The following is an 18112-nucleotide window of genomic DNA, read 5'->3' on the forward strand; positions in this document are numbered from 1 at the left end:
ACAGCGTTACATGGAGAAAAGAAGAGGGAGGAGGGAGTTAGAGGTGACCCAAATGAGATGAGGTGGAATCAATAGTGGAGAAAGTGGGGTAGCCAGTAGTCACTTCCTTATGTGCGCTCCACAACTGGACCACTCAGAGATGTTCACGGAGTTATACAGAGAAGAGAAGAAGGAGGAAGGTGACAGAGGTGGCCAGAAGGATAAAAGGGGGGAATGAAAAGGAGGGAGACAGATCCAGCCAGTAATCAGTTCCCTAAGTGTTCTCCACCATCTGGAACACACAGAAATTCACAGAGTTGGGTAGAGTAGAGAGGGGTTAGGGAGGAGACACAGGCGACCTGGTGGAGAAAAAGGAGAGTCCAAAGGGAGAGAGAGCAGTCAAGCCAGTAATCTCGCTCCCTAGTGAAAAATGGGTCCTGAAGATTGGGTTCTTAAAGGTACAAAATTGGTAACAAATACATAAAAGCAAAAATTAAAAATCTAGAGTAGAGTTTGGAATTTCAAAAATACGATGTTAAAGAATAGAAGAAGGAAAAGAAAGAGAGAAAAAACGAACAAAGAAAAACAAACAAGGTCGCGAAAATTATAAAGAAAATACAGGTACAAAATTGATAACTAATACCAAAAAGCAAAAATTAAAAATCTAGAGTAGAGTTTGGAATTTCAGATATACAATGTTATATAAAAGAAGAAGAGAAAGAAACAGAGGGGGGAAAAAAGTCACAGAAATTATAAAAAAACTATAGGTACAAAATTGATAACATATACCAAAAAGCTAAAATTAAAAATCTAGAGTAGAGTTTGGAATTTCAAAAATACAATGTTAAAGAAAAGAAGAAGAAAAAAAAAAAAAACAAGGTCAAAAAATTATAAAATATATATATATGAAGTTTGCTGAAGAAGAAAAAAATAGGGTCTTTTTTTTTTTTTTTTTTGCAAAGTAATAGGTTATAAAAGTGAAAATTAAAGGAACAATAGAGGACTTAAAAAAATTTTTTTAATAAAAAGAAAGAATGATCGTAAAAATAGTAAAAATATATCTAGGACTTTCTCTGGTTTTGTTGTGAATATTGTGGGTTCAGTTCATTTTTGGCTAGTTCCTTGGTCCAACTTATATTTCTCAAGATTTATAGGCCCCTTCCTATGTAGCCCGTAGTAACCACAGGGTTTTAATCTATTGCCTGTAGCTTCCAAGGCGTTTCCCTCTGTTATAACTTCTTCTGTTGGCTGGTCTCTTCAGTGTCTGGTTTCCGCCCTGACACAAAGGGGACGGTGGAGACACTTTTTTTTTTTTTTTTTTTTTAGGCTCACTTGTTCAGTCGCGCTGTGGGGAGGGAGGGAGGGATGCTGCAAACAAGTAACACTGGCATGTGCTCACAGTGCCTCAGCCACACTGGGTCTGCCCCCACACTGCTCGGGCTCTAGGTTGTTCCGCTGGGAACCATCCGAGGCCAGCCCTGGGCTGCATGTACCTCCCAGGTCCAAGCCGCTCAGGTTCAGGCACTCGGGTAGTCCTCAGAGGCTCAGACTCAGTTGGGCCTGCGTTTTGTGCTCTTCCCAGGTCCGAGCAGCTCAGTGATGAGGTGTTTGGCGAGCGCCAGTGCTGCGACTTATTGCCTCCCCGCCACTCGGTTATCTGGGTGTAAAACCGGCGCACCTTCTCAGGCAGATATTGACCGTCCAGACCCCCAAGAAGTTTTAGTTAGCAAAGAAGCTTGCTTACAGTTTTATAGATAATGTCTCTCTGGGGCTGCGATTGCCCCCTTCCGGCTCTGGCTGCGTGTCACTGGAGGGGGAAGGTCTGCAGCCGGCTATCTCTGTTCAGTCCTTTGTTCCGTGTGCGGGCCTGGTGGTGTCTTAGGTTAGGGCTGGCTTTTCGCGTGGTAAATATCCCACAGTCTGGTTTGCTAGCCCAAATTATTTCGCTCAGATAGCGCTCAGGGTATTCAGGCCAGATTCTTACTCTCAGCGATGCAGCCCGCACGGCGCCTCCCTGCCCAGCCCCCGCTTGCTAATGGTGGATGCAGGCGTCTGCGCTGCTTCTCCTCTGGGGGAGTTACCGTAGGGCTCCCAATCTGCGAGTTTTAATTGTTTATTTATTTTTTCTCCCTGTTATGTTGCCCTCTGTGCTTCCAAAGCTCAGCACAGATTCGGCAGTGAGAAGGTTTCCTGGTGTTTGGAAACTTCTCTCTTTTTAAGACTCCCTTCCTGGGACGGAACTCCATCCCTCCCTCTTTTGTCTCTTTTTTTTTGTCTTTTATATTTTTTCCTACCTCCTTTCGAAGAGTTGGGTTGCTTTTCTGGGTGCCTGATGTCCTCTGCCAGCATTCAGAAGTTGTTTTGTGGAATTTACTCGATGTTTAAATGCTCTTTTGATGAATTTGTGGGGGAGAAAGTGTTCTCCCCATCCTACTCCTCCGCCATCTTGGCTCCTCCCTCTCTTTCAAGTACATTTAGAAATGAGTATAAACAAAACAGAGGAAATCAGAGTTTGGTGGACCCTCTATGGTAACATGGAATATTCCACATGTGATATTGTACTATAATTGTGTAAAATGTTACCATTGGGTTAACTATTTAAAGGATACATAGCATCTATCAATATATTATTTCTTGTACCTCCATGTGAATATACTGTACAATTTTCTCGAGAAAAACTTTAATTTACAATCTGAATTAGCAACATTTTCATAAATGATAGCTAAATGAATGTATTCTTGAAAAGTACATATTCTTTTAAACATATTTCCCTTATGAAGGACAAAATGTTCATGAAGAGTTCTTAAAAGCTGACCTTCTTATGCCCTTCAAACTCCTGTAATTCAAACACTACTCATCTAAAGGTTCAGGAGCAAAGTAAAAATTTCAGCATTCCTTATAAACTGGCATTGCTTCACTGAAACTATAAGTTTTTATTAACATTTCCATCTGTTTGAAGACACTTTAAAATAAAAACTTAAAGCCTAGCTGATATGCCTAATCAGTTCAATTCAGTCTCTCAGTCGTGTCTGACTCTTTGAAACCCCATGAACTGCAGTACCCCAGGCCTCCCTGTCCATCACCAACTCACGGAGTTTACCCAAACTCATGTCCATTGAGCCGGTGATGCCATCCAACCATCTCATCTTCTGTCATCCCCTTCTCCTCCAGCCCTCAATCTTTGCCAGCATCAGGGTCTTTTCAAATGAGTCAGCTCTTCACATCAGGTGGCCAAAGTATTGGAGTTTCAGCTTCAAAATCAGTCCCTCCAATGAACACCCAGGACTGATCTCCTTTAGGATGGACTGGTTGGATCTCCTTGCAGTCCAAGGGACTCTCAAGAGTCTTCTCCAACACCACACCTCAAAAGTATCAATTCTTCAGCACTCAGCTTTCTTTACAGTCCAACTCTCACATCCATACAGTGAATAACTAATGATGAGTAAAAGCTGTAATAATGGTAGTGACTGATGATGGTGTCGGTGGTAATGACCAAGATGGTTGTGGGTGTTTGTGGTGATGCTGGTGGAAGTGGTGATGTTGATGTTAATGATGATGATGTTAATTATGTTAATGATGATGATGATGGATCTGTGGGTGTAAAATATTTGAAAGGATGCATTAGATTATAGTTTCTCAAGAAGCAAGTTGACTTCCCCAGTAAAAGGAAAATTAACACGCTTAGGACACTTGGGACACAAAAACACAAAAACCAGGGTCCTGATTGATCCTTTTCTAAGGACTCCAGTCTCCGAAGTGACTCCATCCCAGGAGAACCTTTATCCATATACCCACATATTTAAACAGGTCTCCAAGTCTCCCCATCTCAGTGACCATATTCCACTTCATAAGCCTGTATGGTCTTCTCATTTCCTATGATTTATTTCCAGACTGTTGAAACTGAGGCATATTCTAAAATTTCCAGGAGAGCATGTTCCACTTTTCGTCAGCACAGGTATTTGATTACAATTTAAAGCAACTGTGTGAGAAAAACATTTCTTTCATGAACTCTTGTTTCTAATACAAGCTGTTTGCAATCATGTTTACCTTCATCTCTAAGGTAAGGGTTTTTTCTTGTGTCCTACATTCTTATGGGTAGCAATCCTAAGCCTCTGATGGTCTGCTAGACTGGAGTAGTAATTGTAGTGACTAATATCAACTATAGGCTCATGTTTTACTATTTTACGATATTAGATAACTATGGGAGAAAATAAGTTGTTCAACAACCATTGGCAGGAATACACTGGAATTCTCCAAAAAAAGATACCCCTCATCCAGAGACAAAGGAGAAGCTGCAAAGAAATGGTAGGAGGGGCACAATCATGATAAAATAAAATCCTAAACCTAACAGTCCTAATTTCCTGTGCCTTCATCCTGTCCAGTATCCTCCACAGCAGCACCACAGAGGGAAGCTCCAAAGCCTTCAGCACTTGCAGCTCCCACTTTGCAGCCATGGGTATTTTCTATGGAATTATTGCCTTTATGTACTTAAAACCCTCCACAGCCAGTTCCCTGGCCCAGGAGAACATGGCCTCCGGGTTTTACACCACAGGGGTCCCCATACTAAACCTCCTCATCTACAGCCTGAGGAATAAGGAGGCAAATGTGGCCATCCAGAAAACTCCAAGGGGAAAATTATTTTCAGGCACGTCATCGTTCTTGCTCAAATTTAAGAATAAGTTCTTATGAATCCCAGAGGGAAACCCTCTGAATCCTTGCCCACCGGGGAAAGGAAACAGTCCCTTCTCTGCATGGCTGGGTGACTTCTCCTGCCTTCTTACCTCCTCCTTCCTGCCCTCTCTCTTCTCTCATCTCTATTTAAAACCAGCTGATATTATGTTTATTTTCCTTATTTCAGAAGCCTTTTCTCTATCCTGAGTCCTTAGGTAAACTCTACTAGCTAAATTGTAATTTAATATAATTTTTTTTCAAGTTTCACAGACTCACAGATAGAGAAAAAAGAGTGATTACTTGGGGTGGTGGGGGAGAAGAGAGCCAGGGGATTAAGCATACAACTACTATGCATAAAATAAATAAGCATGGCCACTAATATATAGTTACTTTAAACAGAGTCACCTATAAAAATGTGGTCCGTCTGAAACAAATATAATATTGTAAATCAACTACCTTTCAATACATTAAACTTTAGTTTAGTTCGAGAGTCATTCACTGTTTAATTTTCTTCTACACAGAAAATATTTCTCAGCCCACTTCCTAGTTTTTTCCACTTGGAAGTACACAAGGCAGAGAGAGGTGGATCTCAGAGTGACCAGGAAGTGATGCCCAGAGTCTTTCTCACCTAGACTTCCTCCTCTCCTCTTTTCCACTCCTCCCTACTTATTCCTGCCCAAGAACTTCTACCTCATCCCTTTCTATGAATTTCTTAGTCACAGTAATAATAATGCTAGCCACTACCATGTTTGGGGCACCTACTCTGAGCCACACAACTCTTCTAAATGCTTTATATGCCTTCTTTCAATTACAATTTGCAACAGTTAGACACCATGTCTTACGTCTCCTGCGTTGGCAGGCAGGTCCTTTCCCACTAGAGCCACCTGGGAAGCCCTCACTGGTGTATGCTTGTCTCACACTAATAATATTGTACACATTATGTCAATTATACTACAATAAAATGGGTCTCTTTAAAAAAAAAAAAAAAAAAGAATACATCTTAACACCCAAAATCAATCCATAATCACAGAATGTGAGATTTTATATATATATATATATATATATATGTATATATGTATATATATACACACACATACATACATACCTTTTACAAATAAAAGAAATGGGGCTAAGTCACAACTCCAAAGTATGGAATCTCCCCTCTATCCTTAAATTCACACAGCCACTGACTTACTTTCTATAACAATTGATTAGTTTTCCCTGATCAGAGTACACAATACGGACCCTACGGTGTCTGATATGTTTTGCCCAGCACAATGCTTTTGAAGTCTTTCATATTGTTGCGTGTATCAATAATATATTTCTTTTTTATTAGTAGTAATCCATTGCTTCTATATATCCACAAATTGTTTCTTACCTGTTGATGGACAGTTGGTGGTTTCCAGTTTGAGTTACTGTGAATAAAGGATATATAAGAATTCATGTACAGAACTCTTTCTGAACCTGTCTTCATTTACCTTAGATAAATATCTAAGAATTGTTTGGCCATAGGCAAGTTTAAAAGAAACTACCAAACAATCCTACAAAGAAGTTGTTTGATTTCATTTTCCATTAGCACTGTATAAGAAGTGGAGTAGCACTGTATAAGAAGTACTATATAAGAAGCAAGGAGAAGCACTTGCTCTGCATTCTCAACAAAACGATATTGTCACATTTTCAAGTGTTAGCATCTCTAGTGGGTACATAGTGAAAGTGTTAGTCACCCAGTTGGGTCTGACTCTTTGCAACCCATGTAGTGTAGCCAGGCTTCTCTACCCATGGGATTCTCCAGGCAAGAAAACGTTGAGCTATATAAGGACAATGATTGCAATAACTGAAACACACATAAAATATGGTTAAAATAGGATACTAGATATGGTTAAGTTAAGATACTAAAGAAAAATAACTAGTTTCTTTGGTAGATAATCAGAAACTAAATTATTATTTTGAAAATTAGAAAATGAAGGTGAGGTAAACACTTCTATATGAACTGTGGTGATGGATACACAATCTGTGCATGTGATAAAATTGCTTTGAGGTTAATTTACATACACACAAATGAGTATAAATAAAAATGGGGAAATCTGAAGAAGATCAATCGATATGTGGGGCTTCCCTGGTGGCTCAGAGGGAAAAGAATCTTCCTGCAATGTGGAAGATGAGGGCTCGATCCCCAGGTCAGGAAGATCCCCTGGAGAAGGGAATGGCTACCCACATCAGTATTCTTGCTTGGCAAATTCCAAGGACATCCTGGGTGTGATATTGTATTATAATTCTGCAAATTGTCCCCATTGGGGGAAACTGCTCAGGGGTACACAGGATCCCTCTCTATTATTTCTTGCACCCCTATGTGAATCTACAATTAACTCAAAAGAAAAAGTTTAATTTAAAAATCTTCACTAGCAGCATTTTCACAGATAATATATTACTGAATGTAGTCTTGAAAAGGGCACATTCTTATCAGCATATTTTCCTTATGAATGAGAATATACAAGTGAAGAATTCTTACAAATCTACCTTCTTATGCCCTCAACCTCCTCCCATTCTACACAGTCAATCTACAGGTCCAACATCAAGGTGACAAGTTTAGCACTCCTTATGAATTAACGTTCCTTTAGTGAAATTACACAGTTTTATTAAAACAGTCAACTCTATTCTTTAAATCCTTTCAAATAAGCCTTTTAATCATAACTGATTATGCGTGATCATGGATAACTAATGATGAGTAACAACCACAATGACGGTGACTGATGATGTTGTTGATAATAATAACCGCAGAGGTTGTGGGGCTGGTGGCGCTGCTTGTAATGATGATACTGTGGATGGTGATGGACTCATTGATGCTAAATTACTTGAAAGGAGGCATTAGACTGTAGTTTCTCAAACAGCAAGTTGACTTTCCCAATAAAAGGGAAATTAACACACTTGGGACCCAAGAACATAATTCACAACCCAAGTGTAAATCAAAACTCTAATTGTCCTTTGCGAAGGGCCCCAGTCTCCGAAGTGACTGCCTCCCAGGAGAAGTTCTGCTCATATACATATAAACACACCCACACATCTCCCAACCTCATGGACCCTTTTTTCATGATGGGGCTGGCCCCTTTGAGTAACTTTAGGATTAGATGTAAATCTATACGGTCCTCTCATCTCCTGACATTGATTTCCTAACTCAAAATCAAAGCATTTCCAAATACTTCCAGGAGACTGTGTACAGCTGTACATCGGCAGAGGTATTTAATTACAATTTAAACAATTCTATGATGGCAAGAACCGCTACAATATTGTAAAGTAATTAGCTTCCAATTAAAATAAAGGAATTAATTTTATAAAAAACAATTCTATGAGAAAAATATTTCTTTCATCACCTCTTGTGTCTGATGCAAGCTATCTCCAACCCTGTGTTTACCTTCATCTCCGGGTGGTTTTTCTCTGTGTGCTGTGTTCTTGTGGGCAGCAATCCTGAGCCTCTGATGGTCTGGTAGAACTGGAGGTAGGAATTGTAGTGACTGATATCAAATATGGGGTCATGTTTTCCTATTTTATATTGTTAGATGATTGTGGGAATCAATAATTAAGTCAATGCTGTCTAGGATTTTCCCATCTGCACCTCACGAAGTAAATACTTTTCAGTCCGTATGGCCCTGTGATTTCTGGCAATGGTGTATTCTAGGTGGATTGTCTATGTTTCTTAAGTTTTAAAAGGCAGAATTTGAGTTGAAGGGAATTTGTGAGATATTTTTAATCTATTGTTGCTCCCTGCAAGAATTTTTTCTTTTTTTACAATTAACAGAAATAATACTCAAAAAATCTTAGTTACCTCTGATAGCAATTATTATAAAATTATCAATTTAACCATCAGTAATTTAACATGTATAGTTTATAGTGCAACTCAGATTTTCTTGTCTTCATGACAGATTTTTACACTAGAAAAAAATATATAGTTAGTGCTAAAGTTACTATTATTATAAGAATGAGACAAGGCATTATAAGGTGATACATAAAAAAGCAGGTTACAAAAACTATTTAAAATACGTGTATGCTTATACATATATAGATACATATGTGAAAGTGAAATGACATGCTCAGCAATGTTGGACTCTTTGGGACCCTGCGGACTGTAGCCTACCAGGCTCCTCTGCCCATGGGATTCTCCAGGCAAGAATGTTGGAGTCAGTTGCCATGCCCACCTCCAGGGGATCTTCCCAATCCAGGGATGGAACCTTGGGTCTTCTGCATTGCAAGCAGATACTTTACCATCTGAGCCACCAGAGACACCTAGATAACATATTTTTGTTGATATTCAGTCACCAAGTCATGTCTGACTCTTTGCAAACCCGTGGATGCCATGCATGCCAGGCCCCCCGTCCCTCATCATCTCCCAGAGTTTGCTCAAGTTCATGTCCATTGAATCGGGGATGCATATATGCACTGAAACATTGAAAAACACCTAAAACAATAGTAATGACTATTGCTTGTCTCCAAGGAGCCGGAAGATTATTTTATTTTTGCTTATTTGTATTCCTGATTTTCTGCAATGCACATATACTGGCTTGGTAATTTTTCTTTTTTATTTCTTAAATTAATTAATTAGTTTATTTATTTTTGCCTGCACTGGGTCCTTGGAGTTGCACAAGGCTTCCTCTAGTTGCGTCAAGTAAAGGCTGCTCTCTAGTTCTGTGTGCGGGTTTCTCATGACAGCGGCTGATCTTGTTGCAAAGCACGGGATCTAGGGCACAGGCTTCAGTAGCTGCAGAACTCAAGCTTAGTAGTTGTGGCGCACGGGCTTAGTTGCTCTGTGGCATGTGGGATCTTCCCAGACCAGGGATCAAACTCATGTCGCCTGCCCTGGCAGACAGATTCTTAACCACTTGACCACCAGGGAAGTCCTGATAATTTTTCTTTAATGCATCTGAAATTGGCCATAAAATCTATCATCTTTGTCCAAAAATTCAATAAGTTAACTTCACTAAATAATAATAAACTGCTACAAAGAAGCATAGAAGACAATGGCACCCCACTCCAGTACTCTTGCCTGGAAAATCCCATGGATGGAGGAGCCTGGTGGGCTGCAGTCCATGGGGTTGCTAAGAGTCGGGCACGACTGAGCAACTTCACTTTTACTTTTCACTTTCATGCATTGGAGAAGGAAATGGCAACCCACTCCAGTATTCTTGCCTGGAGAATCCCAGGGACGGGGGAGCCTGGTGGGCTGCCGTCTATGGGGTCGCACAGAGTCGGACACGACTGAAGCGACTTAGCAGCAGCAGCAGTAGCTACAAGGAAGATAATCTAGAACAAGGTAACAGAGTTTAGTGGACAAATAACAAACTGGTAGACAGAAGTCCTAGGGTTTAGTCAGACCCAGTTCTGTGTCTTCCTACTTTTACGCTTTTTGATAACTTATTTAAATTTTAGAGCTTCTGTTTCCTAGAGAATAGGAAAATAATATAGCATTCCCCTTTTCATACACTATGCACAATGTAAGACATCAAATATAAAACACATTCAACCACAACATTGCTTAGACCTCTAGGTGCATGGATTTGTAAGGCTACACACTTCGGCCAAGGGGAGCATTCATGATCAAAAGAAAGCAGTTTCAGTTTCAAGTTCTTCATAATTAGAAAGTCTCTGGAAAGTCACTAGTGTCTGGCACTTCAGTTTTCTCCATACAAACATGCGAATGAAAATTCTACTCTTAACACATTTCTCATATGCAGTATTCTTCAGAGGAGTTAATGAGAATGACTCTTGAAGAGCAGTATACAAAAGGTAGTAACTGTATAAGTAACCAATTAAAATAGTGCAAATTTAAGACTTTAACTTAAAGAATACCTGTTAGAGAAGGGATATCTATAGGTATCATATCCAGCAATGATGATCCGTGCTTCTTAGGACATGTCTGTAACTTAAGTACTTTGTCATTAGGGAGATGAGGGTTTGATATCATGATCAAAAAATGAAAACAAGAACAATAATAAAAGTAGCTGGTGAGCATTCACCCTGGAATAACCTATATGTCAGGGCCCAGGCTTCACCAGAGAGGAATTAATTAGAATCTCTCTAGGTGGAGCATAGATATCAACACTTTTTAAATGTTGCAAGTGATTATAATATACAGCCAATGTATACTGCCGTAGGGCCTGAGGCCAGTGAAACACTAGGAAAACATTCCAGACATCTACTGACAACTCACATTTGTGTAAGAAATGGCATCTTGAAAAAAAGATTCTAACTGCATTATCCCATATTATTTCTACAACCACCTTAGAGATTGTTATCACTCATCTCTTCATCTTTCAGACACAGAAATTGACTTGAAACTCAATAATACTGTTGTAGCTAATATATCCCCCTGACACTTCATCAATCTGAGATCGGTTACTGGATGTTCACATTCAGTCAATATTTAGGACTTGCATAAATGATAGAAGAATTTCAATTCTGAAACAAAATATATCTCTGATATTAACTCTAGTGCTTATTACCTACAGGATTGAGATTCGCAAACTTGAACCTTCTTCAGTCTCATCTGGAGACAGTGTGGTACACAGATCACTGGGCCCCATCCCAGAGTTCCTGACTTGGTAAGTCTGGGGAGAGGCCTGAGAATCTGCATCTCTGACATCTTCATGTAATGCCAATGATGCTGGCCCAGGAACTGCACTTTAAGACCCACTGTGCTAGGCTGTTTCTGACCACGAAAGTGACAGCAGCTCCAGATCTTGCCCCCTTTGGGGCTCATCTTTGAAATACTCAGGGTCTTGTCTTCCTCCCAAAACAAACAGCAGGATGAGGGAATATTCATCAGGAAAGACATCAGGATCGCACAGCTGGCCCAGAGTCTCAAAACTAGCTTCACCAAGCAATGCAAGAAGCAGCCATTCATGCAGTTCTTCTCTCATCACACAGGTCCCCCAAGGAGAATGGCTGCAGAAAATCACTCTACAGTGACAGAGTTCATTCTCGGAGGTTTAACAAGTCAACCAGAGCTCCAGCTCCCCCTCTTCTTCCTCTTCCTTGGGATCTACTCAGTCACTATGGTAGGGAACCTGGGCATGATAGCCCTGATTTGTCTGAATGCTCAGCTTCACACCCCCATGTACTATTTCCTCAGCAACCTGTCCTTTGTGGATCTCTGCTACTCCTCTGTCACTACCCCTAAGATGCTGGTGAACTTTGTCTCAGGGAAGAACACCATCTCCTATGCAGGGTGCATGGCCCAGCTCTACTTCTTCCTTCTATTTGTCGTTACTGAGAGTTACACACTGACAGTGATGGCCTATGACCGCTACGTTGCCATCTGCAGACCTCTGTTTTACAACATCATCATGTCTCAACGAGCCTGCTTCCTGCTATTGGCTGGGGTCTATGTCATGTCAGTCATTGGCTCAAACATAGAGACTATCATCTTGTCAAAACTGTCCTACTGTGAGACACTCATCAGTCATTATTACTGTGACATACTTGCCCTTATGAAGCTCTCCTGCTTCAGCACCTATCATATTGATATGATAGTATTCTTTTTGGCTGGATTTGACATCATAGTCACCAGCTTAACAATCCTTGTTTCCTATGCCTTCATCCTGTCCAGTATCTTCCGCATCAGAACCACAGAGGGAAGGTCCAAAGCTTTCAGCACCGGCGGCTCCCACTTTGCAGCCATGGGGATGTTCTATGGAACGACCGCTTTCATATACTTGAAACCCTCCACAGCCAGTTCCCTGGCCCAGGAGAATGTGGCCTCCGTGTTCTACACTTCAGTGATCTCCATGCTGAACCCCCTGATCTACAGCTTGAGAAATAAGAATGTAAAGGCTGCCATGCAGAAAACCCTGAGAGGAAAATGTTTTAAGGCAAATGTTATTACTCTTTCTTAGTTTTAAAAGTAAGTTGTTAAAAAAAAAAAAAAAGTAAGTTGTTATGAATTCCAGAGGGAAGCCCTAAGAATACTTGCATACCCGGGATGAGAAGCAGTCCCTTCTCTGGATGGCTGGGAGACTGCGCCTGCCTCCTTGCCTCTTCCTTCCCATCTAACCTTTCCTCTGATTTCTTCATCTTTTCCCTCATTTGGGAAGCATATGCTATATCCTTATTCCCTTAATAATTCCCACTATCTTAATTGGATTTTAACAAAGCTTTAAACATTCACAGACTCACACATAGAGAAAGTAGTGTTTACCATTGAGTAGAGGAAAGCAGGGATGGGCAAGGTAAGAGGAGGGGATTGAGAGACACAGACCACTCTATATAAAACGAATAGGCAACAGGGATGTAATGTACAACACACGGAAATATAGCCATTATTTCTTAGTAACTCTACATGCTAAGTCGCTTCAGTCATGACCAACTCCTTGTAACCATATGGACTGTAGCCCTCCAGGTTCCTCTCTCCATGGGGTTTGCCAGGCAAGAATATTAGAGAGGGTTGCCATTTCCTCCCCTAGATGATCTTTCTGATGCAGGGATCAAACACACATCTCTTATGTCTCCTTAACTGTAAGTTCAATTCAGTCATTCAATTGTGTCCGAGTCTTTGTGACCCCATGGACTGCAGCATGCCAGGCTTCCCTGTCCATCACCAACTCCTGGAGCTTGCTCAAACTCATGTCCATCGTCTCTGTGATTACATCCAACCGTGTTATCCTCTGTCATCCCCTTCTCCTCCTGTCTTCAATCTTTCCCAGCATCAGAGTCTTTTCCAATGAGTCACTTCTTTTACTGTGAGTGAAGTTACAGCTCTCTAACTGTAAATGGAGTATACTATAAATAATATTGAATAAGTATGTTCTATATCCAAAACTAGTATAATATTGTATATCAATTACACCTCAATAAAACATTAAACTTTCAACAGTGAGTTTGGAATTCACATTTTTATTAATTATTACTTAATTTACAATCTACTTTTTGCACTTCAGGGTACAAAGGCAGAGAGAGGTAGAATGAAAGTCTCCAGCAAGTGATGTCCAGAACCTTCCTCATCTAGACATCTTCATCTTCTCTCCTTCACTTCTCTCTAATGGTCTCTATATAAGGACTCCTACTTGATCCCTTCATGTAACTGAGTAAGTAACAATGATAATGAAGTCAGCCACTAAGATGTTTTTCAACGTTTACCTGAGCTCTGAAACTCTTCTAATACTTTATATGCATTATTTCAATTACACCTCACACAGTTAGGTACTACTGTTTTCCCCATTTCACTGTGGAAGTGCAGTTTAGTCACTTGCTGAAGTCACACATCTGGTGAACAAAGACACTGGGAATCAAGCCCACGTCTAAATGACTTTGGAGCCCACATTCTTGTCTCTCAAATGTCCCCTTTGTTTTAACCTGGCACCTCCTTTGAACAGTCAATCACACCTGCCCGAATTGTGCTCTTCCAATTTCAAATGCCTCCTAAAATCAGTTCCTCAGATCGCCACCGTTTATCATCTGCCCTAGTCTCCTCACATTTATAGGCAACTTTTTCAGAATAAATAAGGAAACATTAGAATGACCAGCTCACCAGGTTTCCTGGCACTTCACCATGTTTCACACTGGAAGCCCCACCTGGGGAAACCACTCAGATCTAGACAAACCAGGATGATTGGTCATCCAGATTATAAATTGCTGCCAAATCGCTTTCTGCTTAATTAACACAGAGATCTACTGCCAACGTTGCTCAGTAAATCCAGTGGCAATAGGACAAACTTTCCCCCTATGCCCCTTTCTTTGTAACAATATCAAGGATACGTGTTTCAGACTCAGCAGCCTGACACAGCGCAATGGATGTATAACATTTTCTCATGTCTAGCGATTTTTTGGTATTCTGTTTTATCAGTGATTTATAATGAGAAACACATATAACTCTACTTTTCTGCAGCAAAAGGGAATAAATACAGTGAATGATTTTGTTAGAGCTGATTTAGACTAAAGAAAAGTTGAGGATGCCCCCAAAGTGACTTCAGAATTAATGTAACTCCCTGCTGCTACTGTGACCACCGCCACCACAAATAAAACTTCTCATAAAAGCCACTCAAAAATCAGTAAACACAGCTTTCTTATCCATGCATCTGCTGATGGACATCTAGGTTGCTTCCATGTCCTGGCTATTATAAACAGTGCTGCAATGAACATTGGGGTGCACGTATCTCTTTCAATTCTGGTTTCCTCAGTGTGTATGCCCAGCAATGGGATTGCTGGGTCATATGGCAGTTCTATTTCCATATATATGAAATTTAGAAAGATGGTAACAACAGCCTTGTATGTGAGACAACAAAAGAGACACAGATGTGTAGAACAGTCTTTTGGACTCTGTGGGAGAGGGAATGGGGGGATGATTTGGGAGAATGGCATTAAAACATGTATAATATCATATAAGAAATGAATTGCCAGTCCAGGTTCAATGCAGGATACAGGAAGCTTGGGGCTGGTGCACTGGGATGACCCAGAGGGATGGGATAGGTAGGGAGGTGGGAGGGGGGTTCAGAATGGGGAACGCATGTACACCCGTGGCAGATGCATGTTGATGTATGGCAAAACCGATACAATATTGTAAAGTAAAAAAATAAATAAATAAATAAATAAAAATTTAAAAAATAAAAAATCAGTTAACAGCTGAACCTTGGGTTCTAACATCACCTGGAAGCTTGATAGAGATGCAAATTTGGGATCCCTGCTCCACACATACAAAGTTACCGGGTGGGGTTCAGTAATCTGTGCTGCAATAGATCTCCTGGTGATTCCAATGTACACTAAAGAGTGAGAACCACCTCACTCCCACCTTCAAATCTCACCAAAAATGCATTTAAAAATTAGTGGGAACTAATTCATATCTATGGCTCTAGCTATAGGGGACGTTGGGATATGTAATTTTCAGCTTTTTACTGGAGTAGAACAAGGGTAGAATGCATATGGAAAGAGCCATTCCCAACTATGTACTCTAACAACTTTTCCTGGGGAGGAGGGCATTCCAAACTGGGAAGCACTGTTCTCACTCCCTGTGAGAGGTCACAGGCCCCTGTATCATCTTACTAGTGAAGTGGAAATGGCCTTTCCTTTTCCTCTACAAAATACTCATGTATTTAAACTTGTTTTTTTTTTTCCCCCTTCCAGTTTCTTTTGGTTGGTGTATTAAGGGGGAAGGGCTTCCCAGACAGCTCAGTGGTAAAGAATCCACCTGCCAATACAGGAGACTTGGGTTTGATCCCTGGGTTGGAAAGATCACTTGGATGAGGAAATGGCCACCGACTCCAGTATTCTTGTCTGAAGAATCCCAGGGACAGGGGAGCCTGGAGGACAACAGTCCGTGGGGTCACAAGGAAACAGACACAATTACAAAGCATGTCTTAAGTCAAGAGCAACCCAGAGATCTCCCAACCCAGTTTGGGAGCTCTTTGGAGAGCCTGCTATCCCACAGGCTGAGTACCTTCTAGAAGACAAAGAGTGGACGTGCCCTGGAAGTGTTCACCAGCATGTCCTACTTCTATGAGATCCTGAAGTTCAGAGCAAGAATGAGACTTGTTGCTCTACCACTCTTTGTGGGGGAGAGGAGCAGAGAGACATGTTCCTGCCAATATTAATCCAAGCTCCCCTGTGTCCTGACCTTCCCTGTCCTGTGCCCCTTGGACAGGCAGGTACACCTGACCTGGGCCTCCGAGGGTTTAGTGCACAGAATCTCCGGAGAAGAGCCAGTTTTTATATCCATAGTTTTGTGTGTCTCAAAACTACACTTTTTGTTGGTTGCTAGTCATCCATTGCCTGAATATATCCACAAATTTGTTTCCTCACCTCTTGCTGGAAAGTTGGTTATTTCCAGTTTGGGCTGATGAATAAAGCAGAGACAAGCATCCACGTAAAGAACTCTTTATAATCATATTTTTTCATTTAGCTTGGATGCATATCTAGCACTGGAATTGTTTGACCATACACAAGTTCATAAGAAACTGCCAAAAGATTTTACTAAGAAATGGTTTAGTAATTTTCCAACAGCAGTGAACATCTAATCTATTGTGAGTAGGAGCCACAAAGGAGAAAACCAAAGCACAGGAGAGAACAGTGAAAACAGTAATGCAAGGAAATTTGCTTACTGTGAATTAGATATTTGAAATGAAGTATTGAAAAAAATCATACCTAAAAAAATGAAGAGTGAATATCAAAACATATCCTCATAAAATTAAGAACCATGGTATATAGATTTTTTTAGTTCGTTCTTAAAGAAATGGAAACAGGGACTAACCCAGAAGCAATGAGACCCTGTAGGAATCCACTTCTGACCTTGAGACACCATTTCACCACTAAAAGAAAATGACTCTCTTAAAGACATGGTTGATTTCTGGTCTGAAGAATGGAATTGATGAGAGGAGCTCAGAACACCTTGTCATATCCGATAAGAGTTAATATTAGAGACTAATAGCACTGTGTCCAAAAGACTCAAGAAGCAAACTGAAGAGAATTCCTCAGACCAAAGAGAGAAAATTTTGAGCAATAAAATGAGCATAAATGCAATTGAGTGAAATGCATAAACTATGATTAAATTAATGAGACTATAGAGATACTAAAGAAAAATAACTCATCTTTGGAGTGTAAGACACCAATTATTATTTTGAAATGAAGGTGACTCTAGTGTTTTTATATGAACTGTGTTGGTGAATACTCAATCTGTGCATGTGATAAAATTTCTTTCAAGTACATTTAGAAATGAGGATAAATAAAACAGAGGAAATCAGAGTTTGGTGGACCCTCTATGGCAACATGGAATATTCCACATGTGATATTGTACTATAATTGTGTAAAATGTTACCATTGGGTTAACTATTTAAAGGATACATAGGAGCTATCAATATATTATTTCTTGTACCTCCATGTGAAAATACCGTACAATTTTCTCGAGAAAAACTTTAATTTACAATCTGAATTAGCAACATTTTCATGAATGTATTCTTGAAAAGTACATATTCTTTTAAACATATTTCCCTTATGAAGGACAAAATGTTCATGAAGAGTTCTTAAAAGCTGACCTTCTTATGCCTTTCAAACTCCTGTAATTCAAACACTACTCATCTAAAGGTCCGGGAGCAAAGTGAAAGCTTCAGCATTCCTTATAAACTGGCATTGCTTCACTGAAATTATAAGTTTTTATTAACATTTGCATCTGTTTGAAGACACTTTAAAATAAAAACTTAAAGCCTAGCTGATATGCCTAATCAGTTCAATTCAGTTGCTCAGTCGTGTCCGACTCTTTGAAACCCCATGAACCGCAGTACCCCACGCCTCCCTGTCCATCACCAACTCACGGAGTTTACCCAAACTCATGTCCATTGAGCCGGTGATGCCATCCAACCATCTCATCTTCTGTCGTCCCCTTCTTCTCCCGCCCTCAATCTTTGCCAGCATCAGGGTCTTTTCAAATGAGTCAGCTCTTCACATCAGGTGGCCAAAGTATTGGAGTTTCAGCTTCAAAATCAGTCCCTCC

General features: G+C 40.3%; 1 protein-coding gene across 1 annotated transcript; it reads left to right on the top strand.

Moving 5' to 3' along the window:
- The first annotated feature begins 11314 nt into the window (after positions 1-11314).
- On the top strand, positions 11315-12695 carry OR8A7 (olfactory receptor family 8 subfamily A member 7). Its single transcript, XM_002699200.7, has one exon. The coding sequence runs from the start codon at positions 11541-11543 to the stop codon at positions 12531-12533; it is 993 nt and encodes a 330-aa protein (XP_002699246.6). The 5' UTR covers positions 11315-11540; the 3' UTR covers positions 12534-12695.
- The last annotated feature ends 5417 nt before the right edge of the window (positions 12696-18112 follow it).

This window comes from Bos taurus, chromosome 29 (genome assembly GCF_002263795.3).
Source record: "Bos taurus isolate L1 Dominette 01449 registration number 42190680 breed Hereford chromosome 29, ARS-UCD2.0, whole genome shotgun sequence".
Lineage (NCBI taxonomy): Eukaryota > Metazoa > Chordata > Mammalia > Artiodactyla > Bovidae > Bos > Bos taurus.

Excerpts from the sequence above, each read along its gene's own strand:
- OR8A7 (XM_002699200.7), top strand. The coding sequence starts at position 11,541 with ATGCAGTTCTTCTCTCATCACACAGGTCCCCCAAGGAGAATGGCTGCA.